This window comes from Coffea eugenioides, chromosome 2 (genome assembly GCF_003713205.1).
Source record: "Coffea eugenioides isolate CCC68of chromosome 2, Ceug_1.0, whole genome shotgun sequence".
Classification (NCBI taxonomy): Eukaryota; Viridiplantae; Streptophyta; class Magnoliopsida; order Gentianales; family Rubiaceae; genus Coffea; species Coffea eugenioides.
This window is the reverse complement of record NC_040036.1, coordinates 13,871,018-13,888,823: the sequence shown is the minus strand read 5'-3', so window position 1 is coordinate 13,888,823 and position 17,806 is coordinate 13,871,018. Positions and strand designations below refer to the sequence as shown.

Sequence of the window (17,806 nt, the reverse complement as noted above, 5' to 3'; positions counted from 1 at the left end):
GAACCTTTATCATTAGCGCTCCAGGAATAATGCTGGTAAATCGTCTTCTCTGGGCGCTTAAAATCGGAATCCCCACACCTTGTTTATCCATTTCTAACTTGGACGCCACCAAGTCATCAACAGCGGGTATTCTCCTTAGACAAGACCTGGATAAGAACTCAAGAAGTACGACTTTCATGGATGTTTACCACATTTGACTACTACTAATTCTAGAAAATCCATCAAATAAAGCTTTTTAGGTTGCTGCATCAGTTGGATTGCATCTATGCTTTTGCTCAGGTTGGTAGTAAAACTAGCTATCCAACAGAAAAGCATCAAGGACCAAGCAAAGCGAACTGAAAGGCAAGGACAGCAGTCAAGATCTGGGTCTCACAGAGTTGATAAGAGGCCAGAGGAGCTAAGAGCCCAAGACATGCTTATATACGAGGTAAAATGACAATGCTACATATTTCAAGTTATGGCTACCATGAACCCTCGCCCGCTAACAGCAAGTCCTGAAACCCAAAAGTTAGACAATGCTAGACAACTGTGAGCATTCATCGCATCTAGTACTAATAAGGCTAAAGATGCAGCAAGAGTTCATGATGATCGAGCAATAAAATTAGCAAGGGCAGCCAGTTTTGGTACTCGCCCGCCATGTTTCTGCAGTTAAAGGTGCTCCAAAACGGTAACTGTCAGATGGCCGCTGCACTTCAGATGACAATGTACTATTGACAATAATTCTACAGGAGACACAAGAGGTTTGGTTGACACATCAGACTGAATACTGAAGGACGTGAAGCAAATGCAAGCTCAGAACTCCAGCAATTGCCTGGACCTGCAGCGAGCAGCACAATGGATGCACACTGATACAGTTTCCCCTTATTCCAACTGCTTCACTTTTACCCACTACGTGACATAGTAACCATTCAAATTGTCAACAAGATATTCATATGAAGCACCTGTGCTGTACTCAAACCCTTCACCTGTAGGAGGCATTCTATTCGGGGTAGAATAAATGCTTCCAGCAGCATCCTTTGAAGCGGCCTTAGCACCACCTTTGATGGCACGCTGCTTGTCAGATGGAAACTCAGCAGTAAGCTTCTTCATTTGCTTCTGCAGATCAGTGACAGAATCAGTAGCTATCTTCCCTTTCGGGCTCTTTTTCCCATCAACAAGCTTCAGTTCCAGCCTATACAATGCACAGACATCATACTTGTTAATCTCATATTCATACAGGTGCCACTCATAGTTTTTCATTGGCTGCGGATCCATATAGTATGATCTCTTCAACCCTCCATATTCATTCATCACTTGCTTCCTAGACTCATGCCAGCCACGTCCAGTGTAATCTGGCAATGACCTTTGCTTTCTATTTCCACTTTCAAATGCTCTTCGAGGCTTATCAAAGAAAAGCCATTCCCTGATCATTTCTCCTTCCAGAACAACAAGATCAAAAAGCTCTGCAGAAATTTAAGGAAACTGATTTGTCAAAAGAGTTCATCACTATAATAAATCATGTGAAAAGAAGATCTGACCCACCATGGAAATCACAACATAGGCTTAAAAGGGCTTCAACAGACTTACCAGGTGCATTCCAAGGGGATTTTGTGGTAGCAGCCCCCTCACATTCTGGAATTCCAACATCTTTTCCTTGAGCTTTTGCACTAAGAGCCGCAAAAAGCAAATTATCCTTCAAGCCAATGCCTCCAGGTCGTAAAACTGGAGCCATGCCAGGATAGCCTTCAGCTGGTGCAATTGTGGCATGATAGCCACTGCAGTAGTCCTGTGATGTTTGACACCACTCTGACCTTTGTGCTGGCCTCGGACAATCCCAAAGTGCACATTTCGGCCCTAAAAAAGCAGCAGGTGGAGGACAAAAATTTTGTACAAAACCAGCAATCTGGGGCAAAGCATCCTCCCCACAAAGGCCCGTACCATCAAATCCTTGGAAATACTGGTTCTCAAAGTCCTGATGCAAATCAAATGTGTGATACTCTAACTGTGTTGGAAGCCCCAGATTGTTGACCCCCATACTATTAGCTCCTGCAGGAGAGTTTTTGCAGTGATCAAGCAATTGGAAGCTTTGTTCCTGAGATGCCTGAGCAGCAACGAAACCCTGCAGCAATTTAACACAATTGCAAGTTTTACTTGTGTACCCAAGTAACAACGAAAGAGATAGCTAGGTATTTGCTACTCCCATAATATGGAGAAAGACAACCTACAACTCCAGAAATTGCAAACAGAATAGCATACAAGAAACCAAAAGAATGGGCAAAAAGAAAATTAAACAACAAACGCCAGATAATAAAAAAAATAAAAGATACATTAAGCACATTTATTAACAAATGTGATCAAAATGTCATTCCAGAGACTGTAAGACAAGAAACCTTGTTGACTTGTACAAAAACAGTAATGTGACTAAAATACCACCCTATATTGTGTACCTTACAAAGAATTAAACATATCATGTGCATCGACTTTGAAAGCCAACCTATATTGTGCACCTTAAAGATGTAACACTTTCACAGAAACTGCCGGAAGAAAAGGTTTAGATGATCGATGATTGTTTTCATCAAGTAAAAGCAACATGTAGTGAAAAAGAAAAGACGCAAGAACTTCAAGTACAAAAAACAATAAGAAAAGAAAGCTCACAAGAGCCAATCATATAAGGTATAGATGCAAGTACATCAAGTACAAGCAACCTTATAAGGAAGGAGTACAGATGCAAGGACGTCAAGTAAAAAAGACAGAATAAGAAAGAATGCAAGCTCACAAGGGCCAATGATATTCTCTTCCAAGTTACAAGTGGTAGGTCTTATAATTACCACAAGTAAGTCATACAGAAAATAAAAAATCAGCCTAATTTTGATAAACAAATTCCAACAAGCTTCAAACTTGCTTTGACCAATAAGAAAAAACAGATATGTCAAAGGTTTTCACAGAAAGACAAACACAACAATTTTCCACATAAGACACAACTGGTAAACAATCACATAACATTGTGCACATCTCAAAGCAAATTTTGAATTTTACAAACACAGCAAGAATCTTGAGTCAGCGGATGTTAACGACTTAGCTACCAATAAAAAATCAGAATGGAGGTACGAATCTGGAGAGTTAGCCAGGGGGTGTTAACAACATAAGCTACTAATCAATTGCATCACCAAAAGATTATGTCCATATGTTCACAAAAACACAGCCTCAACAATTACAGAAAACTATCTGTGATATATTGCATACCTAACTTGTAAGATCAATTAAGAAGATCATCAAAAACTCTTCATGTCTGACTGAAAATGAAAAGTAACTAAGAGGAACATCTCTCAGAGAATGCCTTCTTCAAGATATAAGGAGGCCTTCTAAGAAAGGTTGAACTGCAGGTTAGGATGGAAAAAAACGTTTTACTTATATTGTCCAGAAAAAATTAACTTTATAAAGGCAATTTTTTTTTAAAAAAAGAAGTATATAACACACGGCACTTGACTTTTACCATAGACACCTTTAGAGTGAAATGTCAAGAAGAAGTGTTCATACAAGCATATTCCATGTCATGCCAAAACTTACACAACCCATGAATCAGTGGCGACGCTGATTTTGTGCCACAACCATGACACATCTGTTGTAAAAGAGAAACAAGCCTTAACAAAGTTTGCACTTTGCTTCTTGGTTATAATATTAAAAACACAATCTGCCTGTTCAAGACAAGTTATGACATGTTGACTTAAACCAAAACCCAAAACTTGGTTTAACAGATAAATATGACACATTACACAAATCAACCTCAATTCGTAGAAAAAGAAAATATGATTACAATTGTCAGAAATTTTGGTCAAAGAAATCAAACAAATGCATAATGAAGATGAGTAGCATAATAATTACTTCTTGAAAGACAGCACCACTATCAGCCTTTTGTGCATCTGGCTCAGACTTGGGTGCAGCTAAAGCACTGGTGGCATCATCTTCCTCCTCACAAAGTTGTAACAGCCTATAAATGTCTGACGAGAATGAACCAAGACTTCCACCCTGCAGATATTATATCGACATCAGAGGGACACTCAAAACTTCCTATCAAAATAAAACGATGCATTGCTACACATGCACCTGTACATTCAGCTGCATCTTAGGAATTGCAAAAAGAAGCACATAACACTGAATCACCATAGTGCATGTTTTTTCACAACTATCAGCACATGCTCACCACCACATTCCTACATAGCAATCTACTTAGAAAACTCATCATCAAAGTCTTCTTAGACATACTCACATCTGAGATATAAATAGTACATAAGTCAACATATCTAGATCCACTTTAACACATACAATTACAAGTTTTATGCTCCAGAATACAGCCCACAGCAATAAGAACAGAAACTAGAATGCACATCTATATTGCAGTCTTACGTCTGAACTCTACTACTGTTGTGCAAAGTTCATAAAATAACACAACAACTGACATTCAAAGGCAGTGTCAAATCAGCTTCTGTGTAAGTACATCCATTGCACGCAATCAGCGGAGGCTTTACCTGCAAAGAAGAAGCAGGGGAGGGCTCATTGAGCTCAGCTTTCCACTCACGGAGCATCTGATGGACCTGCTCTTCAAGAACTGCAACATCAATGCTACGGCTCTCCTTTCTTGCAGACTGCAGATCCGAAAACATCCCTTGAAGATCATCGACACGGTTTTTTGCCTTGTCCTTGAAGAGCTGATGCGATGCAGACTTGCATGCACCACTCTTCGAACCCTTGCCCATTCCAAGTAATCAGTATATAGCACTTGGTTTCTCAACTATCACCTTCAAAACCACCCAAAAGAACTATGTCAGAACAACTATAAAGATACAACCGAGCTGCAATGCGCTCCTAAAACCCTTAAAACACCACCACTGGACTCAGAATTCATCAAGGAAAAATAAAAATTGCAAGCTTTTACAGATTACACAAAACTAAAATAGTATAGTAATCATGGTAAAATTAAACAAACACTTTTTCAATATTCTCCCAAATTACCCACAAAGCTGAAAACCAACAAAAACCCGCAATCTTTACAGTTGAATTTCACAGTCCAGATAAAGAAACCCATGATTGAGACTAATATCCACTAATCTTTGTACTCAAAAAAAAAAAACAATTAAACCCAAAAAAAAATGCAACATATCACACATCTACCAAAACCCACAACAACGAAACCCACAAAGGGGAAGAGGTTTATGAACTGCAATTCGCGCAAAAATAAACCTAAATTAACTTCCAATCGCGGTCGTCAGATGAAAAATCAGGAGGAGTTGCTACAAAAATAGATAAGAAAAAAAGGAGGGGATCAAGACAAGGAAAAAAGAGTGAAAGTCCTGAGAATAAGAATTATTACCAAGAAGAGATAAACCAAAAAAGCAGGAAAAAAAAAGAGAAAGAGGGATGGAGAATGGGGTGCTTTTTTAAACCTGCTTTGAAGAGAAGATCGCCGTGAAAGTGTTCAGACAACACAATTGGGGGTTCCTTTTGCGCGACTTCGAAATAAATATGTGCGGAAGTCTGTGTATGTGGGTTTTCTTTATATGCTTCTCAATTATGGTATAGACTTAACCGGTCACTTTGCAGGGCCCACCCCACCGGCAAAAGGCAGCAGCAGCTGGGTCGCGGCAAAAGCATGTGGCAGTCGAGGGAAATTACCGAATATTAATAGTATTTTTTTTGGGCATTTTACTTTCTGTTGACTTGTAGTTGTGACTCACGACTTGTGAGCATAATTTGAGGGAAAAATTTTACGATTAAACCTTTATCAACTTAGGCGTAGAAGGAATCTATACTACTACGAAACTGAATTTCAAATTTAAAAGTAAGTTACATGTCATGTATCATGTATCTACGCTCACTCGTGTATACATTAACAGTTATTAAAATGTTTTTCAAAATTTTATGCAGTATCAATAAATTAGCTTTTTTTTGGGTAAAATTTAAATTAGATCGTTAAGATACTTATTGAGTGTAAGTACTTGTTAAATGATGACATGAGCCATTAATGCACGAATATCTAAAATCCCTTATGCAATAAGTTTTTTTTTTATACATTAGACTGTCTAACGTGTTTTATCTTACAGGAAAATGTTAATATTTATGCAATAAATTTTTTAGTCAATAAAATAAAAGGGTTTGCTTGCTTTCCGATGTTAATATTTTAAATGTGCCCTGCAAAGGCTGTGCAACAGAATAAATTATTTGTCCGGTGCATCTCATTCTAAAGAGTTAGTAGTGTTTAATTTTGCTCCTTGTTTTAGTTGGCAAGGTGTTGTTTCGTTCATTCAATCCCAAAGTTTGGCAATACATTATTAAAATTCTTATAGAATCAAGCCAAGTATACCAAACGAAAAGCAATTTCAATTAACAATAATATTTCTTTTTTTTTATTATTATTGGTCATCCAAATTTCATTCCTTGTATTAAAAGCAATAGGGAGTTATATGTTTTAGAGTTTTTTTTCTTCTTTTTTTTTTGTAATGGCAAGGTTTTATGTCATGGAGATACTTAAAGCTGGCATAGTTTTCACATGCAAAGTTAATAACTTTGAATAAATTGGTATTTTCTTACAAAACTATCAAATATTTCTTGCAACACGTTCCCTTTTAACATAAGTAGTTTTTTGTCACCTAATAGCAGAATTCTATGCTTTGAGAAAATTAAATTACAGCCCTTTTTCAACATGGTAATTATTAGTTAGTCACTGACGTATTTTATTTAGCAAAAGGAAGAAAATCAACTTCAACATTCCTCTCATCAATTCTTATTCGGAATTTTCCTATTTAACAGAGATGCTACAAAGATAGTGACTAAACACCCTACCTCTTGTACTATTTTTTTTTTTTTTAAAAAAAGGACATCGATCCTCCACTAACACCATATTCAAGCCACTATCTAAAACTATACGGTGATAATGTAAAATTGCCAGCACCAAATTACAAGTTTTATTTATATATATATATATATACATACTAGCACGCATACACACAAGACATATGCTTTGAGAAGTCTAGTAGATGCAGATCTTAAGGGAATTTGTTTCCCTCGTTTTGTACTTATAACTTAAGTTTGTTTTAATATATAGTCCCTTTTATTAGACTAAGCTCACAAGTATGAGATTTGAATCCAAAACTTTTTTAACTCTTGAGGTTATTCCCCTACCGAACATTAACATTTTGGCAAACAAATGCTCCTTTAAACAAAGGCAGCCGCATTAAACTAAAATGATTCTCTTGGAAAATTCTCTGTAAGCCCAACCACTGCCAAAGATGTGGTCCGGATGGACGCAATGCGTTTCAGATCCTAACCAGGCCTGCATGTTGAGGAAGATGGTAGGTCCACCCTTTGAAAAGCCTTTTTATTAGATGTGAAAAGAGAAGACGACCCGGGCAAGAAAGGCATAAAGGGCAGAACCCACTACCATCTTCTAAGATTCCTGATTGCTAGTCCTGGATGCCATGAGCAATTAGATATGCATTGTGTGATGTCTTTTGAAGATAAGAAGCATCTGTGGTTTCTGGACTCGTTTCTCCTGCTGCTAAATGTGAGGCTTTTCATAAAATAAAATGCAAAAAGAAAATTCTGTTCCCACCATTTTATTTAGCATCACTATGACGGCGAGTAAAGAAAAAGAGCACCAAGGGAAAAAGTAGTCAATTTTCAGCAGCTACGTAATATGGAGATGCATATTTAGGATCTACTATGAAGAATTGATAATCAAAAGCAGACAAAACGGAGACCAAGAAAAGTATTTGGAGCCAAGTTCAGAAATTTTATAATTAGGGTCTCTCTTCTCCTTTCCTGACTGCCTGACAATATCTCTTCATCACTGCTGCAGATCCTTATCAGCTGCAATGATGAATTCCTTTCCCTTCTTGTTAATACTCAATACAGATCAGTCCTCTGTTTCAGCGAGTGTATTTACAAATGAAACAAGTAATCAGCAAAACTGTATGCTCGGGAGCCAATGAAGGTCAAAAATCTAAATTGAGCAGGCCCAATTATCCTTATGAATCAGAAATAAATGCATTATTCAATATCAGATTAACATGAAGAAATCAATTTGTTGCCGCCGACTTGCTTTCCTCTCCATGAGCATGTCTAAAGCCAAAAACACCAGAAAGTCCACGTTTCTGGGCTAGCTGGTCAAGCTCCTGCAACTTACTCTTTAGAAGCTCTACCTCTCTTGCCAACTCATCGTCTCGTTGCCTCAGTTCCTGAAAACCATGACAGACCCAAAAGCTGAGTACATTTTGAGAAGCTTGAACAATGGCTTTGAGTTTTGTTTATGGTAACTACTCAAAGCACATGCCACACGGTGTAAGACAAAGATAGCATTTAATAGCCCTTAATCTTCATAATTAATGTTGGCAAAAGGAAGCATGCTTTTTTTCCTCTAAAGCATCCAGATTTAACTAAAACCATATAGATACAACTAGAATTATATTCTCCGCAATGAAGAGGATTTAAGCCGCTGAAATTCTGAAAAATGACATGCCTACTTAACTATCAAGCCCAGAACATTAGTTTATGCATATATAGCTACCACGTTATTGCCATACATTAAGTGAATGTCAAGCTGGCAGTAACAATCACAATCCTGCAGCATATATGTATACTCGCCTAATTGAATAAACCAATTATTTTAGCAATCCAGAAGATGCTTTGAAGCCAAAACAGGATAAAGGTGTTCGTAAAAAGAATAGAAAATAAGGAAAGTAGAACTCTAACTGAGGAGCTCCTAAGAATGAAAAATATGCCCGTGCTTTTGGTCGAGATGAATATGTAACTCAAAGGGCTTGCAACTTTGTGCTCAGATAGCATAGCAAAATAGGTCACCTATAGATAAGGGATGAGACACAACGGAAGCTATCATCTAACATCCCAAGTCATGGAACCAAATATTTTAGCGCTACACAAACTAATTTGGCTGGGAAATGCACTTTACATAATCCCCAGAACTTCATGCATCAGCAATTGTGGATGCAGGCATACTAACAATACAAGGGAAAGATGTTCTGAGCAATGCATTAACATGTTATTCAAGTTCTGGAAAAATAAACTACCGAAAGAAAGTACTTAGATGCTACTCATCACAAAACTTGAATGCCAAAAAAGGGATGGGGGGAAGCAAAGAATTCTTTAACATTATATACCTCCATTTCCTGCCTACGAAGCTCCTCCTTCTTAGCTTCTGACCGAGCACTTCTTTGCACCTCAAATATCAGAGCAGCTACAGCAACCTAATCATGATTAGGCATATAAGGGGTAAAATGCTCATCAAAGTAGGGTTATTATTTTCTTTCTAAAACTTATATAACATTTTCCAACAAATCTATCCTTCCATGCATCAGGATATGCAAGAAAAGAAGATTCTTTTCACTCGTAATAACCCTACCCAGGACAAAATCTCAGACCATTGACAGCTGTTGTATCATGTCTACTTGAAAGAGCAAACTAGAGCATGACAAAGGTGGTCAATCAATAAATCAAGAAAATGGAGGGATAATACCAATCCTCGCACTTTGCCACAACAAAAAGAGGTGGTCAGTCCGTTATCTCATAAGGAGGCAAGATACAGCAAATCTGAAATCTATTATCTCACTCTCTCCCTACCACTAATGAAATGAAAAAAAACTCGCAGAAGAACAAAGGGTGGTCCAGGGCCTTTGCAGATATTTTCCTGGCTATCCAATGAATATGCAATAAGTTGCAAATGATGAGAACCTAGGACTTCACGTAACTTCTGAGCTGAGGAGCAAAAATACAAAATGAGATTTTGATATCAATTGGCATGAATTGTGATTCATGCTAAGTGGGAAGAATGCAAAACATGGAAAGAAATATTGGCTTTATTTTCTAGAAAGATAAGAAATCAGGAAATTTTTCAATATTGATTTAGTTAATACTGAATACATTTAAAGAACAGTAAAGTTTTGAAGAAGGCATGTTTCCTGGGCCTCATACTGCCTCCTAAGTGACAAGAACACTTTGGTGCAACATTAACATGAAGGGTAAGAATAGTGTGGCAAAATTAAAGATAGGATCAAACTCTTCTACTCCTTAACAAGTGGGGAAAAAAATCTTTCCTTCACTAATATGAGCAATCTTATACAAGCTATTCCAGCAGCAAAATAATATTCAAGTTAGATACAAAACCTACCGAGAAGACAAAAACTTCCCCCAGAAGGTCTACAGCCGCTTGAACAGCTTTCTCCTCATTCAAAGGTCGAATTTCAACATCAGTTGCATGACCATATATGCGTCTTTGCATTTGTGTTGTTATCCTATGGTTTCCCTGCATTCAAAAATTAATGTGAGTAGAAAAAGAAAACAAAGTTCTACAATTGCTGAAGCAGAGGCGAAGAACGAGAAAGCTGAGAATCTGAAATTAATGAAGAATGCACCAGAACCAAACATAAAGACAACTTTTTCTTTTGGGGGGTGGGGGGTTGGGAAGAAGAATTGATCAGCATGTGCATTTGAAAGCCTTACCTGAATTTATCGAGACCTACACAAAAGCCAAAGATATTATCACACAATTCTAGAAGAACATACCGGCTTACACATCTGAAAACCTTGCCTAATTCAGTCAAGAACTATACAAGCAAAACAGTGATGAAAAAGAATCAAAGATGACTGATTCAAGGTGCCCAAGAAAAAGAACGAGGAAAGAAATTTAGTTGTTGTCAAATAACTATCAAAATTCTGCAGCAAAGACTGCAAATTTCTTAGCACAAGGTTAAGTGAAAGCATAAATTGCAAGAAAATCTTTCAAATGCTACGGCTGTCATTTAAGCAAGATGTAACTTGTGAGCAAACATCTCAAGTTGTACTCATTTCTCACCCGGAAATTTTTCTCAACCCAGAAATTGAATTGCTTGATCCATGATTGCATAATAGTCTACGCTATCTTGATTTCCCTATTACAAATTTACAATAAATCATCAATGTAAGTCTTCAAGCTTGTTATTGGCAGTATTTTACATTTCTGCATTTCCGATTTGTCACTAGCAAAGTTCAAAAAATGAATATAAGCCCTCCTGCAATTCTAAAACTTAAATTAATCTAGACCAGGAAAGAAACAACAAAGGCGAAGATTTTTGTGCTATCTTTCTGTCCCAATCTGCATCTTCCTCAAATTCCTATGATCGAATATATGCAATAGATAACATTTCAAAAATTTTAAAATCCACCTTGTATTCCAATCTCTCCTTTAAATCGCACGTATCAATAATATCCATATTTGGGTTCATAAACACCGGGTTCTTGAACAAACGCATAAAAACCCGAATAACTTCTCAAAAAATGGTAAAGTAATGAAGTTACCTGGGCGATGCCGACGATGAAATCACGGAACTTGGGATGCCTTCCGGCCTGAACCTTGAGTCTACTAGCAATAGGTTTGCTCAGAGTTTTTACAGCAAGCGTCCCTAGCTTCAACAAGGGCAATACCATTACTGGTAATTTGTATCACAACCCAATTTCAGATACAACCTCTTGGATTCTTGGACACAGTGAAAAATTTATAAGCAGAAAATTTAAATATAGTACCCTATTGATTCGTGACCAAAATGGGCGTTGATCAAGTAAGATATAGAGCTCAATTTCTTGGTGAAGAAGACAAACGCGAACAGCAAATCGAAGGCCAGTGGAAGCAAGAAAGAAGGAGAACTTTCAACTGAATATTCAATTAATGGCTTTTCATTTTTTTTTTTTTTTTTTTTGCATTTCTTTTTTCGCTATGTGCGTGTCTGCGCGTGTGCGTATGTTCCGATTCGTTGGGGGATTGGCTGACTTCTCGCTGATTGATGGGCCGGGTCGAGCCCAATGTTGGATTACTAAAAATGGGGCCTAATGAAGCTTTTTTATTGGCAATGGGGGCGGGGGTTTATGTTGGGATTAAGTCACGAATTAAAGTCCCTCAAGGAGTTTTTGGGGACACAAACAAGCCCGATGCGTAGGTCCTTTTGTTTTTTTAATTTTACATTTTTGATAGAATTTAAAGTTAGTTTGATTTCTATTATCTAGGGAGCTTGAGATGGTTTTCCTGATTTTAAATCTTTATCTTTACTACTTCGAGTTTGATGGATTTTTGCTTGATGGAATTAGAGTAAAATGATCTACCTCTCTTTGACTTGATTAATTTAGTTCGAATTGATATAGAATAGTTTGATTTGTATTTTAATGCTACGGTGAATGCCAATGCGAATTCAATTTGGAACTAGTTGATATTCATTGCATAATTTGTGTTAAAAGCACACTGTTTGTGTTCGTAATTTCATAACTCCATCAAATTTTTTTTTTTCATTAGACAAGATGTGGGAATTGAGAAGGGGGGAAAGGGCAAGGAGATTTGAACCATATCACCAAAAGTAGTTATGATGCTATTCACGGGTATTTGGTAGTGAGGTGGTTTTAGGGGTGGAGCACAAATACGTGTTGATTGGATAACTCATGAGATTCGATCTGATTTGCTTTGAATAAGGTATCCAATCCCCCATTATAAGAGCAAATTAGAAGAAGGTCAGATACCCGCTTATATGTGGGACAGGTTAAGGGCACTGGATTAAAAATCTGCAGGTATCCGATCTGTCCGGCATATTTTTTTATTTTTTATTTTTATTTATATATGCCAAATATTATTTTTAAAGCAAATGAAGTGTTTTTTTTTTCAGCAAATTATGCTCCAAATATGAGCGCCTATAATTTGTTTACAAGATTCATTTTATAGAGATCATGATCTTATTTTTTAAGAATAATTTAATTGATGTAGAATATATATATATATATATAAAATGGGCAATGCTTATAACAATTTTTATTAGTTTTGGATTCTTTTTTTCTTTTTCTTGTATTTTCTTGCAAGTTTGTTCTTGATATGAGATTTTTTGAGTAAAATCTATATTGAATCTTAGATGAATATGTAAAATATAAAATTAAATTAGTATAAATTATTTTTAAAAAAAATTAAATGATAAGAGAGGTACGGCGGGTACCCGCTAATCCGACCCTCTTCTAGTCGGCACCTAATGATCAAGTACCTATTGATATATGGAACGAATAAGGATTAAAAAATTACTGGCCGGTAAGATACGGGTCAAGTTAGCCAAATGCCCGACGAAATGGGTTCCCCGTACTCCCTAGTTATATATATATTTTTGTAAAAATAGAAATAATATTTCGTCAACAAGTGGCTCATATTTTATAATTACACTAGCATTAATACATTTGATGTGTGTGCAAAGCGGCTAATTTCTCAGAATATACGTATAAAAAAAAATTATCCACCAAATGAAGCTCTGACGTAAGGGATTTCTCAAACTATACCGGCACGGCAGCAAAATAAATTTCCCATTCCCAATCTGACAGGTAAAAGTCAGTCAGCGGCTGCAAAAATTTTAGTGGCTCTCAGAAGATGTCAGTTGCGGCCGTGCTGACTGTGCACGGCCGCTACTGACATCTTCTCAGGCTTCGCAGAAGTTTGCACGGCTGAAATCTTCCCAAAAATTTGCAGCCGCTCCACCAATTCTTTCGATCATGATGGCATGAGCTGCAAGCCTGCAGCTGCACTATTACTAAGTCTACTGGCTTTCTCGGGCTCTTGGACCGTCTCAAAGCCACCAAAAATATTTGTTTAAAATTGATTGAAGTCTGGACATGGATGGAGGGAGGAAATGGAAGTCTGGAACCATGTCCTTTAAGCAGACAAAGTATATTGAACAAAATATATTTTAAACAAAATATTTATAGTTATATATAAACATATATATTTATTTCAATTGATATAATATATATAATATACATACTAATATTAATATAATTTAAAAACGAGAATCAGATACAAACCAGTTATTAAGTTAGTTATACGCCTTAGTCAAGGTTGTTGGTGGAAAAAAATCCACTCAATTATATATTTATCTATATATATTTATATAAATTTATAAATATACTTATTTCAATTTTGTTTTATAATATGTATATTAATATGTATATTTTAATTATGTATATTATATTATATATATAAATTATAGTAATATTAATATGTATATTTCAATTATGTATATTAATATGTATATTATATATATTATATCAATTGAAATAAATATTATATATTTATATATAAATAATAATATTTTGTTCAAAATATATTTATATATATTTATATTTATATAAATATATTTATTTATAAATATCATACAAGTTTATATTAATTTAAATATATTTATATAAATATATAAATATATTTATTTTAATTTTGTTTTATAATATGTATATTAATATATATTAATATGTATATTTCAATTATGTATATTATATTATATATATCTAAATTATATTAATATTAATATGTATATTTAAATTATGTATATTATATATATTATATCAATTGAAATAAATATATATTTATATATAAATATAAATATTTTGTTTAAAATACTTTGTTTGCTTAAAGGACATCCAGACTTCCATTTCCTCCCTCCATCCATGTACAGACTTCAATCAATTTTAAACAAATGTTTTTGGTGGCTTTGAAACTGTCCAAGAGCCCGAGAAAGCTAGTAGACTCAGTAATAGTGCAGCTGCAGGCTTGTAGCTCATGGAAATCCTCAAAATGGTGGTTTATATATTACTGGTCGATAGCTCATAGAATGAGGCAAACAGAGTGATGGGATTTATTTTAGAAGGGTGGTTGCCCCTCTCTGTTTGAGCCTATGATTTCTTCATTAATTATCCAAAAATAAATCCTCCAGACACAACAGACCAGCACTGATTTTGTGTCTCCCGGGGACGTGCTCAGTCAGCACGTCCCCGTTTGACACATGCGCAAACTTGGAGTCAGTTTGATCAGCCGCGGACGTGCCCAGTCAGCACGTCCGCGCTGACACCCTCTGCACCACTGAATTTTTTGCAGACAAGATTTCGGTGGAATATTTAATTATGCGGCCGTGCCGCTATAGAATGAGAAACACCCCATGTCAGAGGTGTATTTGGCAGTTAGTTTTTTTTAAATACAAATATTCTAAGGAATTAGCCGTGCAAAGCTAACAAGAGAAAATTGACTCAGAAAAAACAAAAATTGGAGTCATTAAGTTGTCATCTAATAGTAGCATATGATTGAGGTTATCTCGGCGAATACACTGAATTCTTACACCAAATTTACACCAAATAAGATATGGCTGGTGGTATCGTCCGAGAATAATTTTTCAGTTGGAGCAATATCTCTCAAGCTGCCAAAACTACCTCTGCAAAGGTCAACGAATATCTAACCATTTATAATGAATCAAAACTCACTCTTCCATCGTCCATCGTCCATCTCAATCTCTCTCTCTGTTTCTTCCATATCCGGGAATGCTTCCTTCCTCCAGCATCGCGCCATTTCTTTCTTGTTGTCTTCTTCGGTCTTCAACCCGCCATTAGTAAACCATTTTACTAACTCCTGGATCTGGTTTCGTCATGCTCTACTTCTTTTGTCCCTCAAATCCCCTCTCTAAATCAAACATTAAGGCAAAACCACACCATGCCTCACGTAAGCCGCACATCGTTGTCCACAATCCCCATTTTTATTCGTCTTTCTCCATCGAGTTTGATATCGGTAATGCGTATATCGTTATACTAGGGGGTGTTTGGTGCCCACAATTAGAAAGAATTTTTCATTAGACAAATAATAGTACATTCTGCAAAGAAATAGTCATCAAATATGACAAAACTAATAATAGTAGTATATTCTAGGGATAATTTCGGAAACCTCCCCTGAGGTTTCTGACACTTGCACTGAGATCCCCTGAAGTTCTCAAAATTTCACTGACCTTCCTTGCTTTGAGTTTTTGGTAACAAAGCAGTCCAAATCATATTACAATATTATTTTCATGAGTGAGAAGGTATTTTTATTCCATGACTGCCCTTTTGCTCCTTGTATTAGTAGAAGATTGAAAGAAGAATAAATGATTTGTACTGATTACTAAAGTTGAGAGGGTGTAAGTGTAATAAAAAAATTGTAAGCACCAGATGTGCCATGCAACAGTTATTTGGCGGATTTTGCAACGGCTAGCTGCAAATTGCAACGGCCAGATTTTTGCTTGTTTGTAGAGTATGATACTGTGTTTGAGTGGTTAAAATAGAAGTTTCTACCTGAAATACTAAAATGTACCTTTAAAGGGAGTGTTTTGTGTGTGTTTGTTGTGTGCGTGCATGTATTTCAAAAAAAAATTTTTTTTTCCCTGCATATCTACAAGAATTGGATAGCTCCGAGCAAGGAAATTGATCTTGCATTTCTTTTGTGTGCTCGTGTTTGTCAATAAGAATTGGAATGCTACAACCAGAGAGAGTGAAACTTGTTGCCAATGATTTTTTTTTTTTTGACAATATTGGTTAAAACAGTAGTGCTGATGGAGTTCGATGGTTGAAAGGCAAGAAACGGCCCAATGTATTCTCTGCATTGGGCTTACTTGGTCCAAAATCGAGGTTAAGTCCAACTGAGGAAATGCAGGTGTCATCAGGTTCAAGCTGCCGGCGGACTTTGAGGGGAACAGAAGATGGAGACATAGAAAGCATGTGCAGTCCCAAAGCATGCTTCTCTTAATTAATGTTTCTGCCAAACTCTGAACCAAACTCTAAGGACAAATTGGTCATTTCAATGCTCTGCATGTCAGCAATGGACCCCAATACTCTACCAGGGGAGCTAGGTGAAATTTTTAAAACCTGGAGGGGTCTCAGTGCAAGTGTCAGAAACCTTAGGGGAGGTTTGTGAAATTATCCCTATATTCTATTACCGCATACACTTGTACACTTTGTTTTATACACTTTGTTTTATCAATACTTTTACAATTTTACCATTCTCAAAAGTTTAAATTTTTCCCAAGTTCTTGAGTCCAAGATTAAGCTTATAAACCCCAGATTCTTGATTACTTTTCATACAATCAACTTTTTGGTGTATCATATACTTATGCATAATTCTTCATTTTTTTATTGAAAAATTGTAAAATTTATGCAAAGATGATGGCGTATCTTTTGTACTGAATTCAAAGGGCAATGATATATATATATCATCATTTATTCAGATGTCGTTCATGTAAGATTAATAAGATGATTACGGCTAAATGATATAACGTAGGCAAAGAAGATTTAAATTGGCATGAATATAAAATTTTTGAATATACGTAATTTGCTTAGTTCATTTTTTTTTTTTAAATCAAACTTGTAAGTGTTCCTTAAATCGTAAATTATTCGTAGTTATAACATTATGTATTATGACTATTTGTATTTTATTAGACTAAGAAATAGCCAAAATAATCATTTAACTGGATTTGTTTGGATTGAGATGATTTCAAATAAAATAATTTGCTTCACAAATTCCAATCACCATTTTATCTTCCCAATCATCTCTTTATCTCACATACATCACATCACAAAAAGTCTCACGATAATTATCTCAAATAAATCATCCAAATAAACTCTTATCCAAAAATAAAATTGATAAAATCATATTTGTTGGAGAAAAATGTGTTCTTGTCTTTGGTTAATGCTTTTTATCTAGAATAGTTTGCCACGTTCTATGCGATTCTTGATGTGGGAATGGATAAACGCCTTTTTTCAAGCTGGGGGGATTTATCATTTATGTGTGTCGTCACTCCATTTGCAGCGAGTCAAAATGCATTTTGGCTATTATGTATCCAAGCCCATGCAACCCCCCGCCTAGTCAAGCCTTGGCAAGTTTACGGCTGCAGATCCAAAGAATGGTCAAATCAACCGCTTTGTGGTACTGGGCAACGGTAAAATTAGTAAATTACTTGCTTGTTAATCTCATCTAATA

At 35.9% G+C, this 17,806-nt stretch overlaps 2 protein-coding genes across 6 annotated transcripts; both read right to left on the bottom strand.

Annotated features, from left to right (window-relative positions):
- Positions 1–336: 336 nt before the first annotated feature.
- Positions 337–5,524, bottom strand: LOC113763678 (transcription factor VOZ1). Of its 2 annotated transcripts, none has more exons than XM_027307573.1 (5): positions 5,421–5,524; positions 4,506–4,775; positions 3,862–4,005; positions 1,567–2,098; positions 337–1,442 (listed from the first exon to the last, which is right to left on the bottom strand). In XM_027307573.1, the coding sequence occupies exons 2-5, from the start codon at positions 4,731–4,733 to the stop codon at positions 889–891; spliced, it is 1,458 nt and encodes a 485-aa protein (XP_027163374.1). In that variant the 5' UTR covers positions 4,734–4,775; positions 5,421–5,524; the 3' UTR covers positions 337–888. The 2 variants fall into 2 exon arrangements, with proteins under 2 accessions (XP_027163374.1, XP_027163375.1); XM_027307574.1 differs by lacking the exon at positions 5,421–5,524 and adding an exon at positions 5,149–5,167.
- Positions 5,525–7,744: 2,220 nt separating this feature from the next.
- LOC113761889 (OPA3-like protein) lies at positions 7,745–11,714 on the bottom strand. Of its 4 annotated transcripts, none has more exons than XM_027305061.1 (6): positions 11,548–11,714; positions 11,323–11,426; positions 10,841–10,916; positions 10,157–10,291; positions 9,150–9,236; positions 7,745–8,210 (listed from the first exon to the last, which is right to left on the bottom strand). In XM_027305061.1, exons 3-6 carry the CDS (start codon positions 10,889–10,891, stop codon positions 8,052–8,054), a joined length of 432 nt encoding a protein of 143 aa, XP_027160862.1. In that variant the 5' UTR covers positions 10,892–10,916; positions 11,323–11,426; positions 11,548–11,714; the 3' UTR covers positions 7,745–8,051. The 4 variants fall into 4 exon arrangements, with proteins under 4 accessions (XP_027160862.1, XP_027160863.1, XP_027160861.1 ...); XM_027305062.1 differs by having other exon boundaries at positions 10,859–10,916; XM_027305060.1 differs by lacking the exon at positions 10,841–10,916 and having other exon boundaries at positions 11,323–11,453.
- Between the last annotated feature and the right edge of the window lie 6,092 nt (positions 11,715–17,806).

What these genes read in the sequence shown, in the direction of transcription:
- LOC113763678 (XM_027307573.1), bottom strand. Translation starts at nt 4,733, where the DNA reads ATGGGCAAGGGTTCGAAGAGTGGTGCATGCAAGTCTGCATCGCATCAG. An exon ending in GTGGTGCTGTCTTTCAAGAA is followed by an intron (nt 2,099 to 3,861) that starts GTAATTATTATG and finishes AAATTGCTGCAG; the next exon opens with GGTTTCGTTGCTGCTCAGGC. An exon ending in ATCCCCTTGGAATGCACCTG is followed by an intron (nt 1,443 to 1,566) that starts GTAAGTCTGTTG and finishes AAATTTCTGCAG; the next exon opens with AGCTTTTTGATCTTGTTGTT.
- LOC113761889 (XM_027305059.1), bottom strand. Translation starts at nt 11,451, where the DNA reads ATGGTATTGCCCTTGTTGAAGCTAGGGACGCTTGCTGTAAAAACTCTG. An exon ending in TCATCGTCGGCATCGCCCAG is followed by an intron (nt 10,292 to 11,322) that starts GTAACTTCATTA and finishes TTTTGAATGCAG; the next exon opens with GGAAACCATAGGATAACAAC. An exon ending in TTCGTAGGCAGGAAATGGAG is followed by an intron (nt 8,211 to 9,149) that starts GTATATAATGTT and finishes CATGGTTTTCAG; the next exon opens with GAACTGAGGCAACGAGACGA.